We start from the raw sequence: 12,640 nt of genomic DNA, 5'->3' as shown, positions 1-12,640 counted from the left end.
AGTGTTTATTTTGTACTGTTGCTTTTTTGAAGAAAAGGTGAAACCATTTAGAATGTTCCGTAACAGGCTGTTTAAAGGGCCCAGGGAACAGCTCTTACCTAGTGTTTTTTAAATCTGGTCAGAATAAAATCAGAGCAGTGAATACTTTTTCCTGTCCCTGACCAATTTTACCTAAGAAAAGTACCCACTTAACTTTGCAGTTCAAACATTGACCAGACCTGAGGTTATTATTATGACTGCCTCCCTCCTTTGACCTTAGGATTGGGAAGAATAAGCATCTGAGAGGCATAGAGACTGTCCTTTTCCTGGTTCCCAAGAATAGAATCTCCACATTGTGGAAGTAGACTAGGTGAGGTCCATGTCAGCCCATTGTGTTAAGAACTGTGGCATATCCTGGAAATATGGCAGTGAAAAGGAGTTATGTGCTTAAAAGTATTTAACAACACTCCATTTATCCTCTGCTATCTTGGTAGTATGGAGTGGAGGAGGGCCTGAGGCTAGGTGGTGGTGTGGGGAATGATACATTCACAGATAGCAGTTTGCATAGGATAGGATTTTCTGTCAATTGTTAATATTTCTGGTATTTTTCAATATTACTGGTGAAGAAAGTGGTAAAGCATATGCAGTGTTCATTCAACATGGGGCCAGTACAAAAAAGTCTTATAGATACAAGATAGTGGTAAATATTGACATATTAAGGCATAGCTATTGCTGAATTGCCATTAAGCTTTAAAAAATATCCTTTTTAAAAAATACATTTTATTTATTTTTTACAGAGAGGGAGAGTTAGAAACATCGATGAGAGAGAAACATCGACCAGCTGCCTCCTATACACCCCCTACTGAGGATGTGCCTGCAACCAAGGTACATGCCCTTGACCGGAATTGAACCTGGGACCCTTGAGTCTGCAGGCTGACGCTCTATCCACTGAGCCAAACCAAGAAAATCCTTCTGTTTTATTGGTAGACTAAGATGGAAAACAAATAGTCATGTGTCAGAATTTGCTATTGTAATAGACATAAAAGGGGTAGGAAAGGAACTTTTATAATACTGTATGTTCTTTTTAAGAAAATCGGAAGCAAAAATGCTAATATTACTAGCATTTCTTAATTTGGAGTGGCATATACTTGACCTACAGATTATTCTTTGTACTTCTCTCTACTTTAAAACTTTTTCTAACCACAAGGGGTTAAATATCTGTCTGTCTATCTATCTATCAAAGTAGCTGCTATATGGCCCTAATCACCTAACAATCTGGTCACTATGATTGCCCACTGTGGATCAGGTAGAGGGGCCCCTGGTGGCCAACCTCGAGGCCCCTCCCTGCTGCTGGCCTGCCCCTGATCAGATTCTCCCACCCCCATCAACCTCCCCCCAACCCTCTCCCCGCCAGCTGCACCCCCATCAGCCTGCCCCACCAGGATAGGCCCGCAGCCCCTCCCCTCAGCCTGCCTGCCCTTGATAGCGTCCCCCACCCCAGTAGGGGGTGGGGCTGGGTGGCCAACTTCCTGCAGCCCCTCCTCCAGCCAGCTATGCTCCTCATGGGCCCCTACCACCCTGATCACCATCCCACCTCAATAGGGGGAAAGGCTGGCCAGCCAACCTGCTCCAGCCCCTCCCCCCAGATGGCCACACCCCCAATGGGCCCCCACCATCCTGATCTGCCGTAGCCCCTTCCCCCAGCTGGCCCCACCCCAGATTGACCCCCCCCCCCCCCCCGCAACTGCAATCAGAGGCAGTGCAGGCCAACCAACCACCCATGGCCCCCTCTCCCAGGCCTCTGGCCCCAAATTGGCACTCCTCACCCTCCCCATTCAGGGGCAGGGCTGGCTGCCCCACTGCCCACAGCCCTCCCCATGGCCAGCCCCACCCCCAATTGACCCCCCAATCCCAATCAGGGACAGGGCCAGCTAGGCAATCACCTGCAGCCCCTTCCTCCCAGGTGGCCCAGCCCTGATTGTGCCCTAATCCAGGCAGGCTGGCCAACCTCCCACCATCTCCTCCTGAGAGGGCCTGTCCTGATCTTGAGGCTGGGACGGACAGACCCCACACGTGGACGAATTTGTGCACTGGTCCTCTAGTCTTATATAAAAGTTGTTATTACCTAAACTCAAGCCTTTATTGATTAAAAACATTTTTATTTTAAAGAAAACAAATTCAGTAATACAATGGATTATCCAGTCAGTGTTGGTTCTTTTATTCTGGCCCCATTGATCTGATTTTTAATCAGTAGTTCTCTACTTTTTTCCCACTTGGTCAACCTGAGCTATTTTGTGTTTGCCACCTGCAAACAGTTCTCTATAAGAAGGTGGAGACATAGAAAAATTCTGTAGTTAGGAAAACTCTCCCAAGATAGTCTGAAGACCCTTCTCCATTACTGATAGAAATGTGTAACATGATGTAAATTGTACTTTCTCTAAACCAGTTTTTTTTTTTTTTTTCATTTTTGGCATCTCTTTATCCAGGGCACCAGAACTAGCACCTCTGAAAAGTAAAATGATCTATGCGAGCTCCAAGGATGCAATTAAAAAGAAATTTCAAGGTATGGTCTAGATTTGCTTCCAAATACTTAGAGGCATGGTGAGTCCCTGAAATGGGGCTTTATCTTTTCTAGGGAGCACCTTATTTTCTTTGGAGAACCATGAAGGGAAGCACTGACAGTTTTGAGAAAAACCCAGAAGGTTGAACCTGGTTTTCAGTGTTTCCTCCACCTTGTGCTGGTCACTTAGGGTCTTCATGGCCCATATTTAATAACCTCATTCTCTCCACATTGTATATCACTTGTTCAAACTGGTTTTAAACTCGTTTGAGATGCTGTCAAGTTTTTCACATAACAAATGGAGACTAATTGGTTTACATTGGTCATATTAAATGATAAATTTGCTCTTGTCTTTTTAAAAAAAATACATATTTTTATTTATTTCAGGGAAGAAGGGAGAGGGAGAGAGAAACATCATTGATGAGAGAATCATTGATCAGTTACCTCCTGCACACATCCTCACTGGGGATTGAGCCTGAAACCTGGGCATGTGTCCTGATCAGGAATTGAACTGTGACCTCCTGATTCATAGGTCGATGCTCAACCCTGAGCCACACTGGCTGGGCTGCTCTTGCCTTTGATTGTAATTAACATAAAGTGAAAAAGGAAATGCTTATAAATGGGAAAGGATACTTTTATCTCTAGCTTTACTTTGGAATGGTATAATTTTAGGTAATTGACTCATCTGTAGCCAAAGGAAAGTTCCCTCCTTGAGCTGGCCAGTTATGTTTGACTTGCCCACTGGGTGATTGGGATCCTGATGAGATGGCCTGACCATACTGTCTCCAGCCAGGAGGAGATGTTGGTATGCTGAAAGAGCATGGGGCAAGTGCCCAAAGGCCTGCATTGAGGGCTAAGCTTGTCATCTAACTGCTGTGTGACCTTGACCAAAACTGCTAAATCTCCTTAGGCCTTGATTCTCTCAGCTGTAGAATGAGATCATCTTGATTGTGCGAGCTTAGTCTTAGAGGGTGCCCTACCTTCTTCCTGCCATGGCTAGCTCCAAACAGCTGGGTGAGTCAAGGTCATAAGGACTTGGCCCAGTGTGATTTTTGTTTTGTTTATTTGACTGTGACTGACATTTATGTTCTTGTAGTTGAACAGGTTTGCTCTAGCTGTTTTACTTAGGAAAGCAACATTTTTTTCCGGGAACCTGCTGCTGTTTAGTTCAGGCCTTGCAGGTTCTCCATGCCTTCAAGTTGATGTTGGCCCATTCCCCAGAAGTGTATTCACCAGTTGGTTAACTGATGTTTTAACATGACTCCTTAGCTTTAACACTTCTATAACATAATAGAAAGGATTCAGGGTGGATTCCTCATCCTTATTCTGCATGGCCTTTCAGTAAAAGGAATTGCTACATACACTTGATCTGGTCATATTAATTAAAGATGGCAACTTTGTCACCTTTTTCTAGTGAAACCGTGACTGGTTTTCTCCAATCAGTCCTAAGTGTTCCAAAAGCTAGCTGACTTGATATGTTTTCAGCAGCTTAAGAAATTGTCTTAAAATTACGGAAAATCAGAAACAATGTAGTTATTTAAGGGATTGTTAATTACAGAGAAGCTACTGTATGTAATTCCATAATTGAGCTCATTCTTCAGTGTGGTGATGTAATTTTTCTGAGAAAGCAATTAGTAACACATTTTACAGTTTCCATTATGATAGAATTCTTTGTAGAACAAAAGAATGCCATTTTAAAATATTTTTACTCTTTAACACATTTGACTAAATCAACTGCAATCAAAACATCATCTTCATATTTTTACTTTTTAAAAATATTGCTAGACTTGCTTTTTAACTTTTTATTGAAGTACATCATATGTATAAAATAGCATATGTCATAAATTATTGCATAGAACTCAATGAATTTTCACAAACTGACCTAATTGTTGTTTCTAGATTCAATGACCAGTAACCCCAGAAATCTCACTTCTGCCCCTTCCAGTCACACCACTTCCATTTACTCTTTCATCGAAAGGATAACAAATATTCTGGCTTCTAACAGCATAAAATAGCTTTGGCTGATTTTGTTATATAAATAGAATTATTCAGAATGTATGCTTCAGTCAGCATTGTGTTTGTTAGTCATTCATTTTTATGCATGTAGTTATAGATTACTTATTCTCATTACTGTATAGTATATTATTGTTTGTGTATTCCACAGCTTTTCTATCCATATTGGAATTGGTCTTTTAAAACAGCTTGCTATCTTAGAGAAATAGGTAAACTACTGCCATAATTCTAAATAGAGTTATTTTTCCTCCGTAGGCATAAAACACGAATGTCAAGCAAATGGGCCAGAAGACCTCAATCGGGCTTGTATTGCTGAAAAGCTAGGTGGATCCTTAATTGTAGCTTTTGAAGGATGCCCTGTGTAGATCATGGTTCAGTGCCACAAATCAAAAGCTTCCATGTTTAATGTTATCCTCTTGCTATATAAGTAAAGCAAATATGTTTAGGCCAGAGTCTCACTGAGGGGGAGCTATCTTGTTATCTGTTAGAGTAAACTAAATATTCTATAAACATGTGCGAAAGGCCCTAAATAAATCTAAAATCTAAAGTTCTATTGGTATAAAATTAAATTCTTATTGGTCAAATGCCTGTTTTGATGAGTTGGCTTGTAAAGATTTTTGCTAAGCTCCTTTTAATTAATGCAGTTCACAAAACAGTGCAAGGTCATATGAAGAGAACTATTGCATCTTTGTTAACTTTAGCAATTACTTTGTTTCTTTAGCTTAGAGAATTGGTCATAACCTGGTTATAATTTTTGCCCAAATTCTTTATTCTCTCTTGAGTGAAACTGAATAATGGAAAATAATTCTCACATGTAATAACACTAATACACTAACTACAATAAGATTAAGTCAGGCAGTCTTTTAATTCTACCAGATGTGTAATGAGACTGTCTCAGAATTGTGAACGCTTATACCAGTAATCAGCGCTGATCTTGCAAAGCACTATTTCAAGCACGTAGTTGGAGTACAGGAAACAACTCCTTGCACCTGTGGTGAGCTCTCCACTTACTAGATGGGAGACTGTTCTGAGAGTGACCTTGCATCTAGAGAATCATGTGTCTTTAGGAGAATGTGCAATATCTTGTAACAACAGATAAGATGCAAATTAACATTCCATTGTAATCCACTTTGTTAATGAAAGTGATAAAGCAGTATATTGATAAGCTGGGACACTTGTGAAAACTTTGTGTCTTCTTCAGAACTTTGTTTCTGGCATAGTAAGGTGGGGAAGAACATTAGGTATATGATTACTCTGGGGCCTGGGAGAACTTCTTAATTTCCTGGAACAGTTTGTCAACTGTATGTGAAATGGGGAGCAGGTATGAAAAAGATGACACCCATAGAAAACTGCTACCTGATGACACTTGGATATGATTGTCTTAACATCACAGACATAACACTTTGAATAATATAGAGATGCATAAACAGTTGAACTTAGAAATAGCTATATTGGCTTTATGTAATAAAGGAAGCATTTTTAACTTATTCTCTTGTGTAATTATTCACATTTGAGTTGGGTATAAAGGAAATTTTCTTCCATATATGGGGCAAGTTATGGAAGTTTGAGTATTTCAGATAATCACAGTTAAGATCACAGCTCCCTCGTCTTAAAAAATGAGAAAGTTGGTATAAAAGTTGGGAATCTTTCTTATTCCAAATGTTTATCCAGATAGCAGGTTTTTATCTCCTTTGATTTATTTGGGGTGCAAAAAAAGGCCTTTATTAAAATACTGTTAAAAATAATCTAGAAAATTGTGCTGGTTACTGGTTTACTGATAAGCTGCTTGTCATTCTTTCATCCCGAATTTCTTGTTTTGCTGTTTGCAGTGCTTTTAGTGATTGTGTATATTAACAGGCCTCTTGAGAAGCATTGCAGGCCCAGGGTTGGCCTACTCAGGAATCAGCCATGTAGCCAGAACCAGATATTTGGTCAAGGAGTTTTAGAAAGTATTTTCTGTGGTTTTAGCTTGGACATGCGATACAACTTGGTTTAAGCACCACTCCGGGCAGGTGCGCATCTGTCTGTGTGATGTGTGCTATGGCAAGAATTTCAAGCAGTGTGTAGAGATATAATTGAAACATCTACCAACACTTGACTCTTATTCCAGAAATTGGAAGATGTTAATTATATTTTTACGTAGGGCAAGTTTTGAGAGTCTTCTTATATTCCTGTGGGTGGGGCCCAAGAATCTTGCTAAAGCAGCATTCCAGGTCATTCTGATGCCAGAGTTTGGAACCTTAGCTGACATTGGTAAGACTAAAACTGTAGTGTATTCTGCTTTCAGCAAACATATTTACATTTTTTTCAAGAGTCAACACATGACAAAAATATGTGTGTGGAAAGCTAAGGTTTTATCCAGTGAGTATTCTTTTGCCCTAATTTCTATTGGTAGCAGATAAAGCTACTACTAATAGAAATACAGAATTTGATTGTAAAGTTTGTTATTTCAGAGAACACTAATCTGAGAAAACAGTGAACACAATGACTTGAATAACAGAATTAGGCTTGAGTGGTTTCTTTTGCATAACTGCCCACAGTGCTGGCTTGGTCCATACCCAGAAGTGCAGCTCTGGTTCTTGACGGTTTTGTTCTTTGAACTGTCTAAGGTAGGGGTGTCGAACTCAATCAGAGAAGGGGCCAAAATCTAAAATCCAGCCTAAATCGCGGGCCGAATGGTTTACTGAACAGTCATAAACTGACAATGTCATAAACTGACAGCGGAGTGCAGTGATGACAGCGCGGTGCGGGCCACATTGCAAGGCCTGGCGGGCTGGATTTGGCCCGCGGGCCTTGTGTTTGACACATGTGGTCTAAGGACACATACATCACTTTCTCATGATTTGGGGCATTTCTGAAATAAAACAGTATCCAAACCAAGCTCCAGTAAAAGGACCTTTAATTGCATTGTGGTGGGGCGGGGTCCAGGCTCATGTATAATTTGAGCTATATGTGGCTGGTCAGGGCGGTCCTTGGGCTCTGTGCAGTGCTAGAAGGGTAGCAGAAAGGGGACTTACCCAGCCTGTAGCCAGTGCCCTCAGAAGCCAGCCTGAGGTCAGATAACGTGCATAAGGTCACACAACTCAGGAGTAGCAGAACCAGGGCACTTAGGGTCTTGTTTTCTGGTCCTTAGCGCATCCCCTTGAATCCCTGAAGAGTTCTTCATTTTTTTTATTTTTTTTTAATTTATTGATATTTTACAGAGAGGAAGGGAGAGAGATAAAGAGCTAGAAACGTCGAGAGAGAAACATTGACCAGCTGCCTCTTGCATACCCCCTACCGGGGATGTGCCCACAACCAATGTACATGCCCTTGAAGAGTTCTTCATTTCTAACCTGGATTTCTAAGGCTAGGTCTTATTCAGTGCCATGGATGTGACTTGAAGTAGGAAGGAAAACACAATTCTTTTGGGCTTTGAATCTTGTTAAACCCAAATCTGAAAGAGGCTTAGAGAAGGCATTTGTGGAATGTGTCTAGTCCCAGCACTGCTTGTTGGTGGTCTAAGTGATTTTCAACCTGTGCTGCAACGTGTACTACTTATTTGGGGGCACTGACCTCTTTTCCCTTAGATTGTAAATGACAACAGCCATCTGGTATGTATGAATCAAAATTATACCTATTTTTGTCAAGTCATCAAAAATCAAGTTTTGGTGTGCTGCAGTTTTAGGAACTAGTGTATGTGTACAAGGGGATGAGAAAGGTTGAAAATCGCTGGTCTGGCTGAGCAGTAGCTCTATGCCCAGGCCGTGGCCTCAGAAGCCAGGCCCTGGGAGAGGAGTGCTTCCTGTTATCAGGTCAGCCATAGCCTTTTAGTTGGCAAAAGCTTCAACCCAGCCTGGGTGATTCCTGCCTCCACACAGCTTTATTTCAAGTGACTACAAAGCCAAGGGTCCAGTGCTGTAGGGATGTCGCGCTGTACTTACCGGCCAAGACCAGAGAGTGGCCAAGACAGAGCCAGGCTCCCACATGTCAGTTCCATATGGTGGGACACCAGGGGCCTGTCAGCCTCTTATGTTGCAATCTGCTCCCATACCTTCCTGATTGTTTCTTTTCTCCTTCCCCAGCTTGATGAAGCCTTGCCCAGGAACAGCCCTAGCAACAAGGCCAACTGAAGCCTGGCACGTGGCCTGGCAAACTTGGGCTCCCTCTGCTGACCTGGGAGATGCCACTGCTGGGCCTCGGGGCTGTTGTCCTTGTTGGGTTGGAGGGAAGAAGGCCTGATGATAGGCCCTCAGAGCTTGAGTCCCAGATAACATTTTCCTGAGTCTCACTGGGCCCCACACACTGCACTTTTTTTTTTACCTCCTCCTCACAAGCACACACTGGGTCCCCGCCAGGTGGTCTGAGAAGGGAATAGCGAGTAACCAAAACCCCAAAGCAGCCATTTGGTACCCCCACGGTTTCTGGTGCCTTTCCTTTCCTTGAGGTTCTTCCATTTCTGTGCCTTCAGAGGGCATCTGCCTGGCATAGGAGTTCTCATTTCTGCACTCAGTGAGGCAGGGTGGGGAACTAAATGGAAACGCAGGCCCCCAGGTCCCCAGTGGAAACAAGGTAGGAGCATGAGTTGTGCCGCAAGGGCCAGCCCTCCTGTGCTAAGCCCTCCTGCGGCACCGGGCACAGAAAGCAGTGAGGGACCACAGGTTCATGGGGCTCAGTGCCACTCTTCATGAAGTCTGAACATGCCAGATGACATTCTCCTTCCAAACGACCCCAGGCTGCGTGGTGCATTGCCAAGCATTAGAGATGGGTTTGTAACCTGCCTTTTACTTGGTGAGTTATCTTCTTTTCATTGGGATTGTTTGCAAAAATGGGAGGTTTACCTCCCATGGAACTGCAAGATTCACCAGAGAGCCAGAGGGTAGTAGGTATTAATAATGGTCACTTCTTCCTACTCAGTCTCCTGGCCAGGAACCATGACATCCATGTCCCAAGTCCCCTGGGCTCCGCTCCGCTTCAGCCCCAAGTTCTCCAATAGGTACAATTGTCTTCCCTTGTCTAAAAAACCTAGGTGGCTCCTATTGGATCGGCAGCTAAGTAATTGCGGGTTTCACACATATATGCTTCAGTTGAATTTTTAGGTTTGCAGACGTAGTACAAATGTAAAACACATTTTGTTATTTGATAGTTGGCTATTCAGCTGTTAATCAGTAAAAAAAGTTTTTTGATCTGTTTTATAGTTTTCGTTTGGCGTTCGTTGAAAAATGGAAAATCAAAAGGAACATTTTCGTCATATTTTGCTTTTTTATTTCCGCAAAGGGAAAACGCATCGCAAGCTCATAAAAAGTTATGTGCTGTTTATGGTGACGAAGCCTTAAAAGAACGGCAGTGTCAAAATTGGTTTGCCAAATTTCGTTCTGGTGATTTTTCACTCAAAGATGAAAAACGCTCTGTTTGTCCAGTTGAAGTTGATGACGCCCTAATCAAAGCAATAATCAATTCAGACTGTCACAGTACAACACGTGAGATTGCAGAGAAGCTTCATGTATCACATACATGCATTGAAAATCACTTAAAACAACTTGGCTATGTTCAAAAACTCGATACATGGGTTCCTCACGAACTGAAAGAATCACAGTTAACGCAGCGCATTAGCAGCTGCGATTTGCTAAAGAAACGTAATGAAAATGATCCATTTTTAAAACGACTGATAACTGGCGATGAAAAATGGGTTGCTTACAACAATATCAAGTGGAAAAGATCGTGGAGCAGGCCAGGTGAACCAACTCAAACAACATCAAAAGCTGATATTCATCAAAAGAAGGTTTTGTTATCAGTTTGGTGGGATTACAAAGGAATTGTCTACTTTGAACTCTTACCACCCAACCGAATGATCAATTCTGATGTCTACATTGAACAACTAACGAAATTAAACAATGCAGTCGAAGAAAAGCGGCCCGAATTGACAAATCGAAAAGGTGTTGTATTCCATCATGACAATGCAAGGCCACACACATCTTTGGTCACTCGGCAAAAATTAATGGAGCTTGGTTGGGATGTTTTGCCACATCCACCATATAGTCCTGACCTTGCACCATCTGATTACTTTTTGTTTCGATCTTTACAAAACTCCTTGAATGGTAAAAATTTCAATAATGATGATGATGTCAAATCGTACCTGATTCAGTTTTTTGCTAATAAAAACCAGAAGTTTTTTGAACGTGGGATTATGATGCTGCCTGAAATATGGCAAAAGGTCATTGATCAAAATGGGCAATACATTACAGAATAAAGTTATTTAGTTCCATGAAAAAATTTTTAAAAATCCGCAATTACTTAGTTGCCGACCCAATACTTACGGCCCTGTCTGTCCAAATTGTAGTCTGTCCCCTCAGCCTGAACCCTTCTTTCCTTCCCCTGACAAATGCCTTCTGATCTGGTTAACTCCAACTCCACCTTAGGCTCATTTCTCTGGGAGACCTTCCCAGAATTTCCAGCTCCCTGTTTCCAGTATGACTGCAACACACGACGCCACACAGCACAGGGATGTGGCTCACAGACCTGGCGCTCCAGGAGAGCTGGGACCACAACTTGGTGTGCAGGTTAAGATCAGCACTGCGGCTCCCGGCAGATTCTCAAAGTGTGGGGGCTGAAGGCAGTGAAAGGATACACAGTGTAGTACTTCCCAAGGTCTTGAGGTTCTCATGACAACCATGCCAGAGGAGTCTAACCCACTAGCCAAAGGTTGCCTTTCCTTGGGAGCTCATCACCCCCTCAGCCATCCAAGTGCTCACTCCCCAGCCAATGAGACCCCCTCCCAGGATGCTGAGGGTTAGGAGATGGACATGGGATTGTGCTTAGTTCGGGCAGTTCCTTAACAGAACGGCTGACATCTGCCTACAAGAACCCAGGCAGCTTTTTCACCCTCCAATCCTGGGGTATTTCAACTCCTCCTGTGACTCAGCCTCTAAATCCATTTTTTGCTTAAGCTCCAGCTTCCTATTTCTTACAAAGTCTCCGACACGCCTCTTGGCCCAGTGGTTTTCTGGACCATGCTGTGTTGGGCCACAAAGGACACAGAGGGTTGAAGATCCCAGGAAGTCACAGCTGGATGCTCCAGCCCTGGTCTGCCCCTCCTGAAGCATGGATGTTTGTCCACGCCCCAGACAGAAGGACAGAGACCTTATTCACTGAGCTCATAGCACACAGCAGCCTAGTCCACCCACAGCCCTACTCAGGTAACCTCAGATCCTCAAAGGTGGGGACTACAGTCAGTGCATCTGGCCACCTGGCATCCAGGGCCTGCCCCTGCCTGCTGGACAAGGGGGCCTGGGAGACACTATGGGGGAAGTGCCGGGGACCAGGAAGCAATGCATTTCATCCCCACTTGAGGCCGAGCTGCCAATCTCTGACTTCAGAGAACAAGAACCACACTTGCTCTCTCTCCTAAGGGGTCCAGCCCATCTTCATTCCTCTGTCCAGGCCCAGAAGCCAGCATGGAAGCCCCAGCAGAAGAGCAGATGAGACAGCAGTGCCGGGCAACAATGTTGATTTTAATGGTATAACATCCAGGAGGTCACATATCAGTTCTGGTTGGCAACTTCTTCCAGGGGTGAGGGGCTGCTGCCTGGCTGGGCTGGGTCCCTCCAGTCCGTGCCACAGCATTTGAGACTCACCACCTGGTCTGCCCGCCTCCCGGCCCCCGACCCACTGAAAGACAAAACAATTGCACTGATCTCGACATACAGACAGCCAGAGGTCCCGGCCTCCCCAGCACACACCCGGGGTCTGTCACAGCTGATAAGGGCTTTGGTGTCTGCTCTGTGGTGGTCCAGGGCTCGTCCTGGGGAATAGTGTTTATCGAATGTGACAGGTTCTTTTACAAACAGGGGTTCTGGAACATCTACTTCTGTGGTTCTAAGAGACTGTCTCTAATGGCTTCTCTCAGAGCCACTGGAGTTGGGCCTGGATAACGCTGTGTTGGTTTGTGTATTTTTAAGGAATGTATAAGGCATTTTGGTAAGTTGAACAGTAACTTCTTTTTCCACAGAGGAAACTCAGACAGAGGTGCCTTCCTTTGAGCTGCTACCATCATCCTGTGAACAAAGGGCAGAGGGAGGGTGATATTAGAGCCAAGGAGCAAAAAAGACT

General features: G+C 43.6%; 2 protein-coding genes and 1 long non-coding RNA gene across 7 annotated transcripts in view; 1 reads left to right on the top strand and 2 right to left on the bottom strand.

Moving 5' to 3' along the window:
* Positions 1-6,039, top strand: part of DSTN (destrin, actin depolymerizing factor) — a 37,617-nt gene extending 31,578 nt beyond the window's left edge. The window contains exons 3-4 of the mRNA XM_084887667.1: positions 2,466-2,542; positions 4,808-6,039. Coding sequence (XP_084743793.1) covers positions 2,466-2,542; positions 4,808-4,917 — 187 coding nt within the window. The 3' untranslated portion in view covers positions 4,918-6,039. The remainder of the gene's footprint in view (positions 1-2,465; positions 2,543-4,807) is intronic.
* Positions 4,808-7,714, bottom strand: LOC311624438. The gene is made up of 2 exons (XR_014795322.1): positions 7,359-7,714; positions 4,808-7,145 (listed from the first exon to the last, which is right to left on the bottom strand). It is a non-coding gene; the product is annotated as an uncharacterized lncRNA (long non-coding RNA).
* Positions 7,715-12,021: 4,307 nt separating this feature from the next.
* RRBP1 (ribosome binding protein 1) overlaps positions 12,022-12,640 on the bottom strand; it is a 62,016-nt gene continuing 61,397 nt past the window's right edge. For all 5 annotated transcript variants that reach the window (XM_084887617.1, XM_084887618.1, XM_084887621.1 and 2 more), the window contains one exon: positions 12,022-12,585. In XM_084887617.1, the coding sequence (XP_084743743.1) occupies positions 12,547-12,585 (39 nt within the window). In that variant the 3' untranslated portion in view covers positions 12,022-12,546. The remainder of the gene's footprint in view (positions 12,586-12,640) is intronic.

Source organism: Pipistrellus hanaki (genome assembly GCF_964339955.1).
Source record: "Pipistrellus hanaki genome assembly, chromosome: 6".
NCBI classification, from domain to species: Eukaryota; Metazoa; Chordata; class Mammalia; order Chiroptera; family Vespertilionidae; genus Pipistrellus; species Pipistrellus hanaki.
This window is presented reverse-complemented; position numbering and strand designations above follow the sequence as displayed.